The 18,488-nt window shown below is 54.9% G+C and overlaps 1 protein-coding gene across 5 annotated transcripts; it reads left to right on the top strand.

Annotated features, from left to right (window-relative positions):
* The first annotated feature begins 367 nt into the window (after window positions 1-367).
* On the top strand, window positions 368-15,487 carry DNAJB5 (DnaJ heat shock protein family (Hsp40) member B5). 5 transcript variants are annotated; one of them, XM_090131345.1, is made up of 4 exons: window positions 368-473; window positions 5,877-6,124; window positions 9,302-9,900; window positions 13,687-15,486. In XM_090131345.1, exons 2-4 carry the CDS (start codon window positions 5,914-5,916, stop codon window positions 13,918-13,920), a joined length of 1,044 nt encoding a protein of 347 aa, XP_089987471.1. In that variant the 5' UTR covers window positions 368-473; window positions 5,877-5,913; the 3' UTR covers window positions 13,921-15,486. The 5 variants fall into 5 exon arrangements, with proteins under 5 accessions (XP_089987471.1, XP_089987468.1, XP_089987467.1 ...); XM_090131342.1 differs by lacking the exon at window positions 368-473 and adding an exon at window positions 1,697-1,936; XM_090131341.1 differs by lacking the exon at window positions 368-473 and adding an exon at window positions 1,943-2,682 and having other exon boundaries at window positions 13,687-15,487.
* The last annotated feature ends 3,001 nt before the right edge of the window (window positions 15,488-18,488 follow it).

The following is an 18,488-nucleotide window of genomic DNA, read 5'->3' as shown; positions in this document are numbered from 1 at the left end:
GCTCCACCGCTACCTCCAGGGCCCCAAGATGGCGGCCGCCCAGCCTCACGCCCGCTGGAGGGGCGCCGCGCTGCACCCCATGACGTCACACGTTCCAGAAGGTTCGCGAGGGCATCCCGCCGCTCTCAACGCCACACGGGCGCGGCGAGGAGGGGCGGGGCCTCGAGCCGAGCCCTCGCCCAATGACAGCGCGCAGGAGGGGCGGTGTCGGCTTGAACTGTCCAATGACCGGCGGCAGGGGCGCCTCGGCTCCCTTCTCCTCGCCTTCTTTTCAGAGGAAAACCAATCAGCGCGGTGCTCTGCCGGGACAGACGCCATCTGCATCCAATAGAACACGGCGGGGCGGGGCCAGCACCACCCCCGCTCCACTCTTTGCCGGGGAGCGCGGGCGGGACTCCCCAGACGTCACGGCCAGTGGGGGCGGGAGAGGGGGCGGCAGAGTGCGTGCGCGGCGCCCCGGGACAGCGCGAGCGGTGAGTGCCGGCGGCGCCGGGACCGGTCCTGCCGGGACCGCGTGGATGGGGCCGGACGACGCCCTCAAAGCCGCCCCGTGGGGTGACAGCGTGTCCCCTTGGGGGGCCGCCGCCCCGCCGCGGTGTGACATCGATGTCCCCGTGGGGGTGGGAGGAAGGGGCTCGTGCCCCCCTCGCTGCGAATCACAGCGCGTCCGGGGAGCGGCAGGGAAGGGGTTAACACGATGTGCTGGCGAGGAGGGGGTTAACAGTGCCCGACCCCACTGTGTAATTTTGTGACCCCCCCGCCTAATCCCTCACCTGCCCCGTGAGGAGTGCAGCGGGTACTGGGGGAACGGCTAACCGACCCCCCGACCTGGGTCGCAGTGTGTTGACACGGAGCCGGCAGGGAAGGAGTTAATCCCTGTCCCCAGCGGAGGTGACAGTGGGAGGGCAAAGGGTTAACTCCGCCTTCCCCACCCCACGGCCCCAGTACCTGGTCGGGGTCACCTCGCCCCGTTCAGGGACAGCACAGTGAGCTGGGGGGAACGCGCTCCACGTGGGTCACGGAGGGGGTGGGGGGGGAGGGGGCCGCAGCCCCTCCGGTTGAAAAATGGGGTCACTGAGTGGGAGAGCGGTGTGGAGGCTGAGCCCCATCCCCACGCTGGTGCCAGTGTGGGAACTGGGAGCCCTCTGTGGGAATGGAGAGGGCTTTTTACCCCCAGCCACGCGCAAGGGTGGGTACTCCGAGGGGGCCACAAAGGGAGCCCCTATGGGGGGTTAACTTCATCCAAATGCAGGCATTTCCAGAGTGGGACAGGTAATGGGGTCCCCGTGCGGAAGGAAGATGTGCCCCATCCCCAGACGTGGGCTGGGAGTGGGGAGCCGACACCGGGTGAACAAAGGGGTGAACCCCTCATGAGGGCATCCGGCAGGTGTGCAGATGGGAACCCCGTGTGAGGAGGGAAATGAGGGCTGAACTCTATCTCCTTGAATCTGATGGCATCCCAGTGGGGCTGGGAATAGAGGGGAGCCCCATCCCGATGTGTCTGCTAATGAGGCTGGGAATGGGGTGAGGAGGGTACTTAACCCCATTCCTATGAAATTACCCCCATGGGGCTGGAAAAAACTGGGGAGACCCTCAATGGAAGCACTGGGGATGCTGAGCCCCCTCCCCGCTCGCAGGGGCGGGCTCACCCCATCCCCACGCGGGTGCTGGGTTGGGGAGGGGGTTGGGGGGGGCTGGCGGTGGGGCGGGGGAAAGCGGGCGGTGCGTGTGGGGGCCTGGGGAAGGGATGATTCATTGCGTGTACTCATGACATCGCTGGCTGCTTCCCTGCGACTGGCAGCCAGCACGGGCACGGGTGGCTCTGCCTGCCCCGCTGCTGCACTCCCCTTGTGCTGCCTGACCAAACTTGGGCTTCGTCTGCCTGCCCCGGTGCTGCCATGCCGGCCATCCTGCTTTTCTGGAGCCGCGCGGAGAGGTATGCATCCACCCCAAGCCTCGGGGCTGCGGGGTTCATCCCTGAGATGGGGACACGGTGCCCAGGACACCTGCAGAAGGATGCTTAGCTCCAAAGTTACTCTGGGCTGCAGGGGGGAGGACGGGATGGCATCGGGTTTTTCTCAATGAATGGTGATCCCGGAAGGAGGTTTTGTGCCGTTTGGGCTGCAGCTGCCAATGAGACCGCGTCCACTGAACCCATTCTCCGGGCGCCTGGGGAGGGGACCCCGGGGGACCGAGCTCTCCATGACTTTTCCCCGCCTCGCGTATCGCTGCCGTCCTACTTTTCTCCCTCCCTTTGTGGGTGCAGCAGCCTGACAGAGGGAGCGCACCATTCATTCTGCAGAGCGCGGGGACTCCCTGCCCTCACCCAGGGTCAGGGAGGGCGGTGGGGAAAGGGCGGCTGAGGGCTGGGAAGCAGGCAGGGCACACAGTCCTGCTGCGGAAATGTCTTAATCTGGGAGCTCTGTGCCTCCCGGCACCAGCAATCTGCCAGAAACCAATGAGAGGAAAATCACTGCCTGCCGAGCGCCTTCATTGATGGGTTTCGGCGGCGGGGAGGGGATGGCAGCGCACAAAGGACGTCGCGCTCGCCCCGCGCCGAGGACGCTCTGGCACTGACGCCCGCATCCTCGCTGCACCCGCTGTCCTTGGGGTGATGTTTAAAATAAAATTAGAGCCTTTACGAAGGAGCGCTTGGAGCATGAACGTGTTTATGAAGTTTCGGTAAGTGGCTCTCCGTGTGTCTCGTGAGAATCGCTGTGGTTCGAGCGCACGCGGTGCCCTGGCGCCGCTTATCACCCCGCTGTGACCTCATGGTCTGGGATGGAAAATCTTAGTGGGACCGCTCTCGTTGTGGGTTTGTTCCCTTACATGACTGCGGAGCAGGGAGACTACGTCAAATGATCGCTATTCAGCCGCTTGCCCGTCCTAGGGCTGCGCGATCTGATGTCATGTGCAGGGCTGGAACAAAGGTCTCGCTGCCTTTTTGTTAAGGGGGGAGCAGGGTTATCTGTGCAGTGCTTTGCTCCACGTTTTTCTGAGCGCAGCAGCACCTTTCAGTGCGGTGTCCTGGCTCGGAAGGCAAATCTGAAATGCTGAAATCCTTGCCCATCACAATGCTCGTCACCCACCATCTCAGCAGCAATTTCCCCTGCTCTCGACAGGGTTAAATGGGAAGGCAAGCGAAGGATGATTGAGCAGAAGGGGAGAGCGGGGCTGTGCTTGGCGCATCTGATGCCAGGAGGTGGGAGGGAGGGTGTGTGGGGACAGAGTCGTGTTTTACCACCGCACGTGTGACGCTCGCCTCCGAAGCGTGCCTGGACCCGGCGGGTCACCGTCTGGGCACCCCACGGCAGCAGCGGGTGAGCGAGGTGGGAGGCACAGGGTGCGCCTTCCGAAGGGCTGGGAGAGGGACTGGGGGTGCCCAGGGATGGGCTGGAGCCCGGCATGCATCCTGCCACTCAGAGACCTCTTGGTGATGCATGCAGGTTTGGGCAGGGTTTGCCGTAAGGTTGTAGGAATCGCTGTGGGGTCTGTGGTAGCACCAATTTGGGTGAAATCTGCTGTTCAGGGTGTAGAAGCAGTTTGCCTGTAGGCTGCTGTTTGACCTTGCTGCAGGTGGCCTGTTTTCCTTAGGGGTATCTGAGACAGGAGCTTCCGTGCATCTGGAGGCTGCGTCCTGGGCTGGATGGGTGCGGTGGGTTGCCACTACCCCTGGGTGAGGAGTGGCTGATTTTGGCTTTATTTCTATAGTGTGGCACAAAACAACCTTTTGGACCACCTGTGGGGACCCACTGCGTCCCACACACCTTGTCACAGGCTCCTGCTGGGAGTCATAGAGCAGATGCAGATGGTGGTGGGCACGGGGTAGAGCATCTCGTAATGGCTGTGTGGGCTCGGCGGCTCTTAGCACAGAAGCTGGAGGGCTGTGCTGGTACAGAAACGTGCTGGCATTTAGAAGCTGGGATCTGAAGATGCTGTAGGATGCTCTTTACGCCCCCAGAGGCCTTCTCACGTCTCTAACAATAGCTCGGTGCTGCCTCTCCATTCTGCCCCACAGGCATATGGGGCAGAGTCTGGTGTCTGGCCCCATCCTCCAGACCTGAAGCCATGTAATGCTGTGGGGCTGGGGCAGAAGGGGTAAAACTGGTAGTTTGGAGGAAGGTAGAATCATAAAATCATTAAGGTCCAAAAAAGACCTCTAAGATCATCTAGTCCAACCATCAACCCATTACCACCTTGCCTAATAAACCATGTCTCTGTGGATGGACCCAGTGTGTCCAAGCCTTTGCCATGGATGCCGGGGTCATTGTGCAGCCTTGCAGATGTGCTCCAGCAGTGGGCAGCAGGCTGGCAGGCTCCTCTGCTCTAGCGTAGCAAGGACAGCCCACAAGACCCTCACTGGGTCTGGTTGGAGCAAGGATAGGGGAATGCCTGATGGCCCTGAAGGTGGACAGCTGATGCAGAAACATGTCTGCTGGAGGGGCACAGAGGGCTGGAGCTGCCCAGGAGGAGCTAGGGTGGCATTAGAGCATTGGGTCTAGAGAAGGGAGTGGGATGTGAGCACAAGTGCTTAGTGAAAGACGCTGAGAATCAGAGTGTCAGCTAGGGCAAGGGCTGGGGAAGAATACAGCAAAGATATTAAGTTGGATAATAGGAAAAAATTATTTACAGAAAGAGCTGTGAGGCTTTGGAACAGGCTGCCTGGAGAGGTGATAGAGTCACTGTCCCTGGAGGTGTTCAGGTAACGTGGAGGTGTGGCACTGTGGTCAGTGGGCATGGTGGGGGTGGACTGGGGTTTGACTTGGTGATCTTAGTGGTCTTTTCCAGCCCTAATGATTCTACGATTCTAAGGAGCAAGTACCTGGTGTGGGTTGGCTTGGGAGGGACAGGAGCCTCCAGTGGGGGAACCGAATGGGAAAAGACAATGGAAAATGTTATTTGGGAAGTGTGGCCTCGTGACTTGTTGAGCTGCTCCCCAAGTTTCCATGATCGTGCCGGGTTCACTGTGCCCTCAGCGTGCCTGTGGAGTGGATTAACTGCTGCCCCTTTTCCTTGGGCTGTGGCCGTTGGGTTTTCAATGCCTTAGTATAGGCATGGCTTGGTCCTGAGCCTCCCACATGATGGAGAAAGTGAGTGCAGGGAGCTGCTGCCTGTGCTGACCTCACTGCATCGTGTCAGGCTGCGATGGCATTTCATCGTCTCTTATAACACTTAATAATTCTGGCTTACTGCAGTGGTTACGTGGAGGCTCTAAGGGAGTGCAAGTCAGGCTAGAAAGCATTTAATTTAATTTTTTTTTTTTTAAAGAAAAAAGCCTCCCACCATCGCAAGATGTTTCTGTCTAACGGCTTCGTTCCCTCTGCGCTAAATACAAATTACAGCTCTGACATGCTGGAAGCACTTATCTCCAGCTGAATGCCAATTGCTTTCAGGAACAAAATGTTTGAAGTTCCTCTAAGGTGAGCACGGCGGCGCAGTCCCCGCTGCTCCCCCGGCACTGTTGGTGCCCTGTATGGGGTTGCAGATCCCCGTGGCGGGGGAGGGGGGGCACGGCTGCATTTAGCCTGTCACGCCTACAACAGCCTGGGTGACGTCCTTGCCTCTATAAGCACCCTGCTCATCGTGTGGTGCTCCCTGTCCAGCGAGCGGAGCGCACGGGATGGCTCCTTCTGTCCCCGCCTTGGCAATGGGGCAGGGGAAGCTGCAGCCAAGGGACGGGCTGGCCGTGCCGCATTAAAGCATCCCTGTGCTTTGCCTGTGCCCCCCGCCTCGGAGGAAAACTTGAGTTGGGGTGGCTGTGGTGCTGCTGGATGGTACGATGCGGGGTGCTCTGTGATAAGTTGGGTGCTGGTCCCACCTCCCGCTGTGCCCCAGCGCCGCGCTCACCTTACAGAGTGCCGTCTTTCTGCTTTCAGGAATAAGTACTCAGCGCCTGGCAGCGTCGCCGCCGTCATGGGGAAGGACTACTACAAGATTTTGGGCATCCAGTCTGGAGCCAACGAGGATGAAATCAAGAAAGCCTACCGGAAAATGGCCCTCAAGTATCACCCTGATAAGAATAAAGACCCCAACGCTGAGGAGAAGTTCAAGGAGATCGCGGAGGCTTACGACGTGCTGAGTGACCCCAAAAAGCGAGCTGTGTACGACCAGTATGGGGAGGAAGGTAAGGGGACAGTCTGGGGCACAGAGGCGTCCCAGGCTCCTGAGGAGGTTGGTATGGGTGAGATGGGGTGCTGAAGCCCAACTCCCAACAAATTCCACTTGGAATGTTGAAGTGGAAAGAATCACTTCTCCACCAGCACTGCTTTGCTCTCCTGCCAGAAATAATGCCCTGACCCATTTCCCTGCTCCCGAGCCAAGGAGATGGCACCTAGTGTTTGGCAGTGCCACCCCAAAAAGCTGAATGCTGAGGTGATGGAGGAGAACAGAGCTTGTGTGCTGGGACGGTGCTAGAACAACCCTTTCCTCGACCTAGATTTCCATCACAGCGCTCTCTTTGCCTGGTTGTCCCCCGCAGGTTCCCTGTTCACGTGCTGCCAGTCCCACTTTTCTCCCTGGGACAGGCTGACCTACATGATTCAAAGCTTTTCCCAATTTAAGTAATAGGTTTTTTGTTTTGAAACCAAGCGGCTGCTGTTGTCTCCCGGTTGGCATGGAGGAGGAGAGCAGCTCCACCACACACAGCCTTATTAGTCGAATATGGAAGCCTGCAACCCCATTTGCTGAGGGTGAGGAGAGCACTGAATAGCATCGGCATTAATCAGCCGGGGAGTTGGGTGCTGAAAAGAGCAGCAGGTCCACTGTGCTCTGTGGAAGGTGCAGCCCCTCCTGGGGGCCCAGCAAGCAGGTGCACCTGCTTTTGGGACAGCAGAGATTCCTTTGTTGGCCCTGTACCTCTCCCAGCAGGCATGGAGCAGGCTCTGTGCTGTGCAGTCTTAGGGGGCAAGACTTGAGAGGGGACAGAGTTTTGCTCCTGACCGATGGAAATTATTCCCACTCCTGAAAGATGCTAGAGAATGAGAAGTATCTGAAACTGAAGCAGAAAGCAGAGGAGCTCTGTGAAGAAGTTGCCAGAGGTCCCAAAGGCTGTCAGCAGTCAGGGTGTGAGGGCAGACCCCTCTAGGTTTATTTGAGCAAACCTTGGGTGAAGCTCCAGGAAATCTCTGCCTGGCAGTGTGCCGCCTATGGGCGTTACTCAACCCGTTATTTGTGTCACTGCCACTGGGGATGCACAGAGCCACGGTGATTTGCTGCTGTTTAAAATTAGAAGCAGCTTTCTCAAGGGAGAAAGTAGCATTTCCTTGGGGGCACCGCTGAAATCAAACCCTGCCTTTGCCTTTGATGGGCATCGTGAGATTAAAGCAACTGTGCAAAGGTGAAAGCTGCTGGTTGCACAGTCCAGGGACGGAGTCCATCAGCAGGGGCAGCTGAAGTGAGTTCAGTAGTGCAGAGGAAAATAGCTGTGGGGGAACAGCCCCTCATGGCATGGGGCTCAGGGCTGATTGTACTTCGTTGTCCCTGGCCCCGTAGCTAGATTTGGGATTGAGTTACCCAAAACAGAAGCAGCAGTAGATTCAGCCCTTAGTGGACATGGGGTTGCCTGTAGAAATCCCAGCACCTGCTCTGCAGAGCTCAAGCACCAGCAACACCAAGTGCCTTCAGTGAGCAGTGCTGGTGGCCCCAGCAGATTCAGTCATCTCCCATCTCTGTGCTGAGCATCTCTGGGCTCTCTGCATGTGCTAGGGCAGGGCTTGGATTTCCCTGTGGCTGGTAGCCACTGAGTTGTTTCCGGAGTTCCCTGGTTAGTAGCCCAGTCTCTGCTGCCCATAGTCAGGCACCAGGACACTTCCAGTTGGGAGAGAGTGAACCATCCCTAGGTTTGGGAAATACACATCTGGGACAGTAACTGAGCTACAGCTTGCAGCAGTTGATCCAGGTGTCAGTGTTTGGAGAGTCTTCTGGGCCCCATGGAATGGGATGGGCTCGTGGGGTTTGCTTCTCCTGCCCTACAGCCCAGCCCCCAACCCAGGAACCATGCCAGGGAAAGATGAAGCTCTCAAAACTAGACCTGCACAGCTGAGAGGTAGGAGAGGAATGTTGCTGCTCTCCTTACCCCCTGTAGCACCAACCACACCCCGTAGTCAACTTCACCATTGTCTCCTCCTTCCTGCAGCAGGGCAGGGCAAGAGAAAGAGGAGCTGCGGACCCCACGAGGAGGCTGAGAGCCTGTCTGGGCAAAGGAGGTCCCTGCTAGGGAGGGCGTGAGGAGAAGGAAAAGTCTTCCACCACCTAGGAGGGTAAACTCAGCAGTCAGAGCATGTCCCCTCTGCGTTTTTCCCTTTCTGCTGCCAACAGTGAGGATGGTACTGGCACAACAGCAGCCCATCAGAAATAGTCCTTTACTATCACCAGTGTGCCCTGAAAATAGCTCTTGAGACTGGCTTGTGTTAACCTTTCCCTGGTCAAAAATGGGCTCCCAGAGGCATCTTATTGGTGTGACCTCTAGGGATTACCTGTGGTACAGCCGTCAGTGCAGTTACCTTGGATAACAGGTGACTCATCCAGCGTAGGTTTTGTGAGATCTTTAGCTGAATATTGTTGACTAAATGTCAAGGACCCAGAGCACTGGCCATGGCAAATCTGCTCCACCTGCCGCTCACAGTGGCAGATGGTGGGATTCTTAGTCTCCTGTAATGCACAGGGTTTCTTTGGCTGGTTTTCTATGGATTGGGCAAGGGTGTTTGGCAGGAAGTGCTGCTGTTACACTTAGAGGTGATACACTTCACTTGTTCATGCTTGGAAGGCACAACAGGACAGGAAGGAGCCTGCCAACAGGGGGAAAAAAAAGGAGATGGGCTAGTCATGAAATATATTGGATAAAAGGAGGTAATCAAGCAAGCATTTTAGAAGAAACAGGACCTGAGGAGCTTTTGACATTGAGCTTGCTGGGTACAAAATCACAGAATATCCCAAATTGGAAGGGACAGCATAGATCATCCAACGCATGGCTCCATACAGGACCACACCCAAAATTCAAAGCCCCTCTCTGACAACGTTGTCCAAGCACTTCCTGAGTTCTGGAAGGCTTGGAGTGGTGACTGCTGCCCTGGGGAGCCTGTTCTGTGCCCACCACCTCCCCCTGAAAAAGCTTTTCCTATTACCATTCTGACCCTCCTCTGATGCAGCTTCATGCAAAGCACAAGCAGGATGTGTGCCAGGGGTTGAGATGGATCCTGGCCTGCAGAGATCGTGGTGCTGCTCGAGGAGTACAGGTGCCTGGGTCTCACAGCTTTCTCCTGACAGGGAACGTTAATGTCTTCTCTTCCCCATTTTCTTCTAGGTCTTAAGACTGGAGGTGGCTCCTCAGGTGGCTCAGGGAACACTTTCCACTACACGTTCCATGGAGACCCCCACGCCACTTTTGCGTCTTTCTTTGGAGGCTCCAACCCTTTCGATATCTTCTTCGCCAGCAGCCGCTCCCGGATGTTCAATGGCTTTGACCAGGAAGATATGGATATCGATGATGATGATGATCCTTTCAGTGCCTTCGGCCGGTTTGGCTTCAACGGCATTAATGGGGTTCACCGGCGGCACCAGGAGTCCCTGCACACACGGAGGAAGGTCCAAGACCCCCCTGTCATCCATGAGCTCAAGGTGTCCCTGGAAGAGATCTACCACGGCTCCACCAAGAGGATGAAGATCACCCGCAGAAGGCTCAACCCTGATGGCCGGACCATGCGAACTGAGGATAAGATCCTCAACATTGTCATCAAACGGGGTTGGAAGGAGGGAACCAAAATCACATTCCCCAAAGAAGGGGACGCCACCCCAGACAACATCCCTGCTGACATCGTCTTCATCCTCAAGGACAAGCCTCACTCGCACTTCAAGAGGGATGGGACGAACGTGGTCTACACCGCAAACATCAGTCTTAAAGAGGTGAGTGTCAGTGGGAAGGAGGTGGCACAGGGCTGTGGCACATGAACCGGGTGGGAGCCAGTCCTCATCCTGTGCTGCTGGGGGACCAGGTGGGGCACGAGAGACCAATGTTCGGTTTTGGAGAACTGCCCAACCACCATGCTGGGTGTAGAACATGGCTACTGCAGTCTCTGCTGAGCACATCATGCTTCTGGAGCAAACACAGGTGGTATTTACCCATTTTCTCCCATGCCTGTGTGTCTTAACCCTTCTGTTTCAGAGTAGGGTATGTGGAAGAGAGCTCAAGTGCTCAGTAGGAACAGGGGAGAACCCAAGTTTGCTGACACAAGTCTGGTGCCTGCCTGTTCTCACAGCCAAGCAGCTGTGGCTCTCTACTGTCCCACATGGCGATGGGTACCTTCTCACCTGGTCAGAAGGCAGGGTCATTCCTCATTCTTGCTGAGAACTGCTTCAGCACAAACAGTTGATTTTGGGGGGTTCTTCCTTCCCTAAATACAGAGCAAATTAAGCAAAATATTTGGCCTGTGAGCAAAATGCAGCACATCCCTGCCATCATTCTTGGAGGTCGCAGTGTGACTCATGCCAGAGCAGCAAACCGGGTGAAGATGGGAAAGGAAGGGAGCTTACCTCAGTACAAGATGTGCGTTTGCTGCTGCTGCTAACTGCTTTTTAATAAATCCCAGCTGGCAGCTGCATTTAACTTTGACGATTATGGCAGCTGCCATTTGCTGTTCCTTTCAGACTGTAGACGCTGTCTGTCTTCTTAATGAGCTTTTTTTTTTTTTTTTTTTTTTTTTTTTCTTTGGAGACAGATTTATGTTCTGAAATTCAGTAGCATTTAATAGAAATAAGCTCAATGGGCCAGACCTGAGGCAAGGAAACGTGAGCTGCTGAGTGTGCTAGCAAGCTGAGAGCTCTGTGATGGCACAGACTGACACTGGCTGTCCTGGGGCCAAGGGAGCACTGTGGGACAGGCAAAGCTGGGTGCTCTGAAGCGAGCTCATCTCCTGTTAACCTGTAGGACGGGAGCTGATTTTACATGGTGGTGCAGAACAGATTCAAAGAGGTTATTCCTGTGGTGACTGGCATCTCTAGAAATACTTGGGAGAGGCTGCCTCATTTATGGCATCTTGCATGCTGTATCACGGATGCTTCCTTCTGTGCATTCCCATATCTGTTAAAATTAACCCCAGGCTGTTAGTCCGTGCCTGACCTGTTAGTCCAGGTGGACAGAGCTGTGCTCAGCTCTGCCCTTGGAGCAGCAAGCTGAGAAACTGCCTTGCTCCTGCCTGCAGGGCATCTGTGCTCTCCATCCAGTGGCCCATGAACAGGGCATGTGTTGGCATTTGCTTTGCTCGATGCAGTCACAAAGAGAGACTGCTGGAAATTGCTGGTCTGGGCAAATTCCTCATCTCTTTGAGCTGGGCTTCCTGTTCTTTGCACAGCCTCACTGCAGACCAAACGTGTGGGGGAGCTGCTGGCCTGACTGCCATCCTCAACCCAGTGCTTGCCAGGGCAGAGCAGTGCTCTACTGCTTTCATCTTCCACGAGCTGCAGCAGCTTAAGAGCTGTAAAACATGAGCAGATGCCAGGAGCTCCCCAACTCCATATGCTATCATCTCAGTATGTGATGGAGCAAATCACAGCACAACCTCTTCATCACCTAAGCCTACAGCCGTAGCCTTTAAGTTCTTTCCTCGTGCTGTTCGCCCTTGCAGGAGCCTTGTTTTAGCTGGAGCTTTGGGCTTCAGTGCTGCCAGAGTGAGCAGCACTCCCACTTGTAGTCATGTGCAGACACATAGAGAGTGGGGCAGGAGGACTGGAGACATAGCCTCACCTGCTTCTTTTGTCTCCTTCCCAAACTGTAGCAGTGGTGAACTTGGTCTGCTGGCTCTGTGGTTGGGACTTGCAACTCCCAGAGCTGCCTCCAGCAGTGCCAGGTCAAGCAGAGGTGATGGTGAGGGGTTGCCAAGGATGGGCAGCTGCTTGGCTCCTAAGGGCATGGGGGCTGCAGATGAAGGAAGTGGGACTTGACTTCTCTAGAGCCTTGTGGGCTGCAAGGAATTGTCCATTCCAAAAATTACAGTGAGTGGCCAAGGGAGAGAGGAGTGACAACGCTGACAGCCCTGTCAGCCTCCCAGCAGGATTATCAGCACCGATGGGCTCTCAGGGAGATGGGAGCAGCACAACCCTGCAACATCCTTCACCTGACATCACCTTCCCTGAAGTACCCAGCAGCCCCCCATTGCCACGAGCAGAGTGGGACTGCTGCTGACCCAGTTAGAGCTCGGCACTCACAGCTCAGACATCAAACCCACGCCGGTTTCATACTCAGGCAGAAACTGAGACACTTTCTAGGATGCAGGGCAGCTCCCATGGCTCCCTTGTCTCGCCCCAGTATGGGCTCTTGTGTTGCCTGAACAACCAGTTTCTTACACAGTAGCAAAGTTGGGCCAGAAGGATAAAAAATAGGAACATACGGTGGAGGAGTGATTGCCTCAAACTCTTACATCTTGGCTCTTGGAAGGAAACACTGAGATCCTGTCTGTATGTGCTGTTCCCACCTGCTTCTGCTCCCATCCCTCTGCTTTTGCAGGGCAAGAACAGTGCTGGGGGGCAGCACCCATGTGTGAGCCTGGCAGGGCTCTGCTCCATTGACCCCTTGTCCTCTTCTGTGAGTTGGATGCAAACATCCCAGCTACTTTTCTCCTGTCCTCTTTCCATCTCAAGCGCTCACTCTGGGAGAAATTTTTCCTAATACCCAACCTGAAACCTGGCTGCAGCCTCCCTCCTCCTTAGCCCAAGACCCAAGCCCAGCATGGGAAGGTGCTGTGTTGGCTTTGCTGGAGCCTCAGCAGCACGGAGACCGACAGGAGGGCTGTTCCTGCTGGTGCCTCCTCTTGTGATGGCTCTGGAAGCTTTTTCAGAGGATGCAGCTGCAGAGCATCCTCCCCTACTTCCTTTTGGGTGTCTTTCGGGGATGGGGGTGGACCAGTGCTTTGTGTGCAGGGCAGGACCAGCCCTAGGAGTCCTCCCTTTCCAGAATTATCGCTCTGCAGCCTCTCTCCTTGCTGAAAGCCTGGAGACACTGCTGCCCACATATACAGCAGAGCTGTCTGAGTTATTTAAGGACACAAGGATTTTCTTGCTGCATTCCCACGTCACGTGGCTTGCTCATGCAGGCTGGTTTGCGGCTGCTGCCGGCTTCTGCAGTAGGCAGCACCCAGTTCTAGGGAGGGAATGGCAGCTTTAAAATTACCTCTTGGCTTTGCCATGGGGGAATTGAGAAAGAAAGGACCTTCTTGTGGCAGGGATGCAGGGCCCACTGGGGTCACCCTCCCCAAGCCTGCGTTTTCAGGTCCTGCCTCACTGCCTCTTCCTTCTTGGGCCACCAAGGTGTAAAAATAGCCGTGGGGCAGCGGCGCGATGCCATAACCCATTGAGTGGCCCCAGCTTCCAGGAAAGCATGGTGCTGTGCCGCGTGGCTGTGCCGCGCCACGTGCCCCTGGGCTGTGCTATAGATAACCCCGGGCTCCGCGCAGCGACAGCTGATGCACCGCAGAGGCATCCGATGAGCTCAGCTGGGTTTTCGGCTGCCCCTATCCCTGTCCTGGCTCCCCAGTCAGGTGGCGAGGAGCTAAATTTAGGCCGCTTGTTGTTGGTCATTGGTGGTGCCATAGGGAGGAGCAGGGATGGGGACTCTGCAACACAGGGTGGGAGGCTCAGGACTCTGGTGGTGCAGTTACAGCGCCGGCTGATGGTGTGTCTCCCTTTTTATCCCCTCAGGCCCTATGCGGCTGCACCGTGAACATTCCCACCATTGACGGGAGGGTGATCCCGCTGCCCTGCAACGACATCATCAAGCCGGGCACAGTGAAGAGACTGCGCGGGGAGGGGCTGCCTTTCCCCAAGGCCCCCAGCCAGCGAGGAGACTTGATCGTGGAGTTCAAAATCCGCTTCCCGGACAGAATAGCTCCCCAGACGAGACAGATCCTCAAGCAACACCTCCCATGCTCCTAGAGCCCCGGGGACTCTCCTCCAAGCAGCAATACTCCAAATGCACGTGCCACAGCATCTGGCTCTCACAGAGCAGAGGTGCCAGAGCACTTTCAAATGCAAAAAACCCACTTTTCTTTCCCAAAACTCCCATCTGTCCCACCCACCCCTGCCTCTTGGCCCGTTTTGTACTCCAGTGGTGGGAGAGTCTCCTGCCCTCACCTCTCTCCCAGCTGCCGCCTTTTTTTGTTTTTTTTCAGAGGTCCAGCCTTGCTGCCTTGCACAAGCGCACGGCACAGGCTGTGACTTGGGGATGTGCATCACTTTGTGGTTTTTGTGTCACCCGCTTTTCAAGCCAACTTTCTGACCGGAGGGTGGGATTGTAGGGAGCTCAGAGCAGTGTAAATAGGACTTTTAATGGGATCTCGCATCCCTCCGTGTTAGATTTCTCTTTCCTTCTTTGATACTTGCTGCTGTTCGAGGTCCCGCCGTACCGAGGTGCCAAGGAAACCATCCTGAGCGCGTACGGTGAAGGGACCGCTCCTACCGGACCGTTTCTAACCTGGGACCACAGCACCCAATCCTACTGCGGTCCCCTCTCCTGTGCCAAGACCACCACCGAGTGTCACCTGTGCCAATCGACGGAGCTCAGAGCAGTGGGGACGGTCCCTTCCAGCCTCCTGCCCAGGCTGGGAGCTTTCTTGTTCAGATGTGTTGAGTTTGCATTGCTGCTTTATTTTTTAATACATATATTTAGCTCGTTAGGTAACTCTGTAAGGGTTTTCTCTGCCCGTTTTGGGTTTCCTGGAGTGGTTGACCCCGCTGTTGGGGAACAGCTCAGCCATACAACCTGCCTGTGAGAGTGGAGAATGTGTGTAGCACAAGACTGGGTGCAAAAGCAGAGCCAAGCGTGAGCAGAGCTGTGGTTTTGACTAGTGTTCGAGTTCAACCTTAGGGATTGTAATAGGTAGAGAAATGCACGTGTATATATTTTTCTACAAGGAAGTTTAATTCAGGAGGTGTTTCTGAGTGTGACGGTGGAGCTGAGAGGAGCATGAGGCAATCTGCTTGGTGGTTTGGTTTTCAAATGCTGTATTTTTTTAAAAACTTCGGATTTCCATCAGGAGAATTTTTATATTTCTTACCTTCCTCGGCCAACTCTGCCTCTTGCCAGTTTTTTCCCTGGAGGGGCCAGCCGGGCTCCTCCACCACCGCAGCTCTGCGTCTGCCCGAGCGGCGCTGAGAAAGCCAAGACGCTTCCCCGGGCACCTTTCTGTGAAGGGAAATCACTGACTTGAAGCAGGGATCTGGAGGTATACAGCTGTACAGTGCATCACGTGGCAGGAGGACAGCCCGTGGGCATGGGGATAGAGCACTTGCATTATTAAAGCACTACTTAATTTATCAACCAGTTTGACTTCAGGTTGGGGCACGCCGCCTTTTCCCTCCACTGATCTCTCTGGAGTTCAGCATACAGAAAACTGGTGGACACTGATGGATCGAGAAGACAGATCAGCACACAGATGCAAGCTGCTTTGTTTTTCTCAGTTTCTATGAGACCTGAATGTTTTATAGTGTTTTGGTTTTTTTTTTGTTTGTTTGTTTTCGTTTTTTTTTTTATGTAACTTTTTTTTTTTTTTTGTAATGTCAGTATTGAAGAAAAATAAAAAATATTTTGAAAAATACAACTGATTGGTATGTGGTGTGGTGAGAGGTGCTGGGACTGTGCTCACCCCTGGCAAAGGGGAAGGGCCTCAGACTCCCGCTGGTCCCATCTCTCCCATTGGTAGGATGCTGGCACCCAGCTCTTCTCAGAGGGACCCCGGTGCTGAGTGAAAAGGATGCACCCAGGGAAATTCCCTCCAGTGCCAGGAAATGTGTTTGTCCATCAGTGTAGCCAGCCCACCAAGGAAGCCTACTCTCTGAGACCTCCAACCCTGGATAGAGCCAGGACTAGAGCGAGCTGCTTTGGGAGGGGCTTGAAACGAGGTTTTGCTTCAATCCTTCTCTCCCCTCTCCCTCCAGGACTGCGTGTAACCCCCCAGCTTGGCCCTGGGGACAGCAGCGGCCGTGGTCCATCCCTGGGAATACGGGGACTGGAGCCGCAATGAGCACGGCTATCGCCTGCCCTCTGCTGGCAGCAAGGACCCAAGTGAGCCCATAGGCTGCGGGGTGATGCCAGACCAGCCTGCAAATCAGCGCTTTGGCCACTGGGGGCCTGCCACACACTTCGGGCCTGGCGGAGCTGAGCTGTAGGGCTGGGACGCGATGAACATGGCTCTAGGGCCACACAGGGAGCTCTGGCCGTAGCAACACAGGACCAGTCAAGCCAAGCTCCCAGACTCTGCCCTCCTGGGGGCTACTCCAGCCCCAGGCACTGCTCCAGGAGCTCCCAGGGGTGCCAGCTCTTCCAGTGGATTTAATCAGTATTTGTAATTAGGAGAGGAGGCAGGGAAATGAGCTTCAAGGAACTAGGACACACATCACCCCCTGCCTCCTGCCCCAGGCTGCAGGGTGCACAGCACTGCCAATGCTGGATTTGCCACCAATACTGCCCAAGCTCAGCAGCGCACGGTGGCATTCCCAAAGCATCTGGGAAGAAGAGATCTGCTCAGTGCCAGAGCTGGGCAAGGCTTTTAATAAGTCCAGAAGAGCTCTTCGTGTGAAGTAGCCTTTTACCCTTCCCTGGATTGCAGACAGCAAAAATTCCCCCAGCAGCAGCACATACCCACAAGCTGGCAGCGCTGTCCTGATGGCATTGAACCTGGGTGGTCCAAGGACAGACAAGCACAGTGCTGGAATGGGTCTCTGAACTAGGTCAGACCACCTGAGCAGGCGCTGCCCAGCCTCCCAGGGGCTCCCAGCCAGCAGCAGGTGGTTGTGCTATTTAAGCAGTGTTCTCAATTTTGGTGCATTTTTCCTAAGCCCCCCTTTTCTCCTGGATAGCCCCATCCTTCTGCCACACTGGGATTCCCCTCACTCCTCATTTCCTTCCCTTTAAGTCCAGGTGATCTGATTGAGTCCTTCTAAATGTGGCAGCCTTCAGGGCCAAAACACCCTGGAGACTCCCCAGCAACCCTGTGGGCACCTTTACTGCTCATTCCAGCACACCATCTCTACTTACTCACCTCTGCAAAAATCCCATTCCTGCTAGCCCTGAACAACTGAGAGCACACAACTACTCTGTGAATCTGACAGTCAAAATGCCAAGCACTCTTCAATTGAGAGCTGGGTCACATACAGCCTGGTGCACTGCTCTTTTGGGTGAGTCTAACAGGTAGTCCCCTTGCCCATTTGTAACGTCCCACACACTGCTAAATGCAGCCCCAAGCTGGACAATGCAGATGGCTAGTGAAAGATGCCTACCCACCCGTTGGTGGCCAAAGCTGCACATTCAAGTTAGGTAAGGAGAATCAAGTTAGCCACAGGAAATTGCTGTAACAGTTCATCCTAAGAGCGTGCATCTCCCTGCCCTGTTCTGATTTCAGATTTGCAAAGACAAGGCACAGCCGTGGGCTCCAGCCACAGATGAGCAAGTTCACACAGAGCAGAAACCAGCTGCCAAGCCCAGGGAGGGCTTCTCTCATGTGAAATAATAAGCAGAGCAGAAGCATACTTTCCAGTTAATAGAAAATAAAGCAAGGATCAGAATGTGAAAGGGAAAAAAAGCACAAGAAGCGCATCAAAATCTGACTACTGCGCATGGAATCACAATAAAAGGCAGGCTCATAGCAAAGAGCTAAACCTTTCATCAGAAGCCCAAAGGGACACAGGGATTGTTTCCACAAAGGGGAAGTCTCCTTGTAGAGCCTTATGAAAACTGCTGCTACAGCAGAGGAAGCTCCCATTCCCTAACCACATTTGGGTTATGCTGCATCATAAGCTCCAGGAACAGCCCAGGAACCCTTCTGTGCCCATCTTCAAGCAGGCCTGATGAGGATTTCTGAGGGAGTCCTTTGCTGCACAAGAGCCAAAGCAGCAACAGACCCAACAGCTCACAGCCAACACTGGAGTAGCAACAACAAATACCTGACATTTAGCTCAGGGCTTACTTCCAAGTTGGGGCACAGGAGAGAGACTGCCCAACCAATTTCTTCCATTAGCATGGGGTAAAAGACATAAGGACAAAGAGCAACCACATACACTCCAGGAAAACGCCAAATACTGGCTGCACTACACAAGAGAGGCAGCTGAGAAGCGCTCAAGATAGCAAGTGAGACATGGGATTTAGAGGCAGTATTGCCAGTGCTGTGGCAATACTACATAAAGGAATTGCCAGAGCCTAGAGGCTAGAGTTTTGTGGGATTTTATTCTTTTTTTTAATTATTATTTTTGTAGGGTTTTTTTTTTTTTTTTTTAATACAGGCTAGCGTTGTACCCTTTGCTAAAGCTGCTGATTCTGCCACATAAACTAGAACAGAAATTTCTCAGAAATTAAGTCGGATCCCCTCCTTGTTAATTCACTGTCTGCTTCCCAACTGAACATAGGTCTGGATTTGTGTTTGCAGAAAACATCCCCTGTACAAAGTCTGACGTGCACCTACACTGTTCTCACTGAGGAATGAAGAAGCCGAGAGTCCATTAACGTTGGA

The sequence above is a fragment of the Phasianus colchicus genome, chromosome Z (genome assembly GCF_987193195.1).
Source record: "Phasianus colchicus chromosome Z, bPhaCol1.hap1.1, whole genome shotgun sequence".
Taxonomy (NCBI): Eukaryota; Metazoa; Chordata; class Aves; order Galliformes; family Phasianidae; genus Phasianus; species Phasianus colchicus.
Note: the sequence above shows the minus strand (reverse complement) of the source record. Positions and strands in the feature narration are given on the sequence as shown.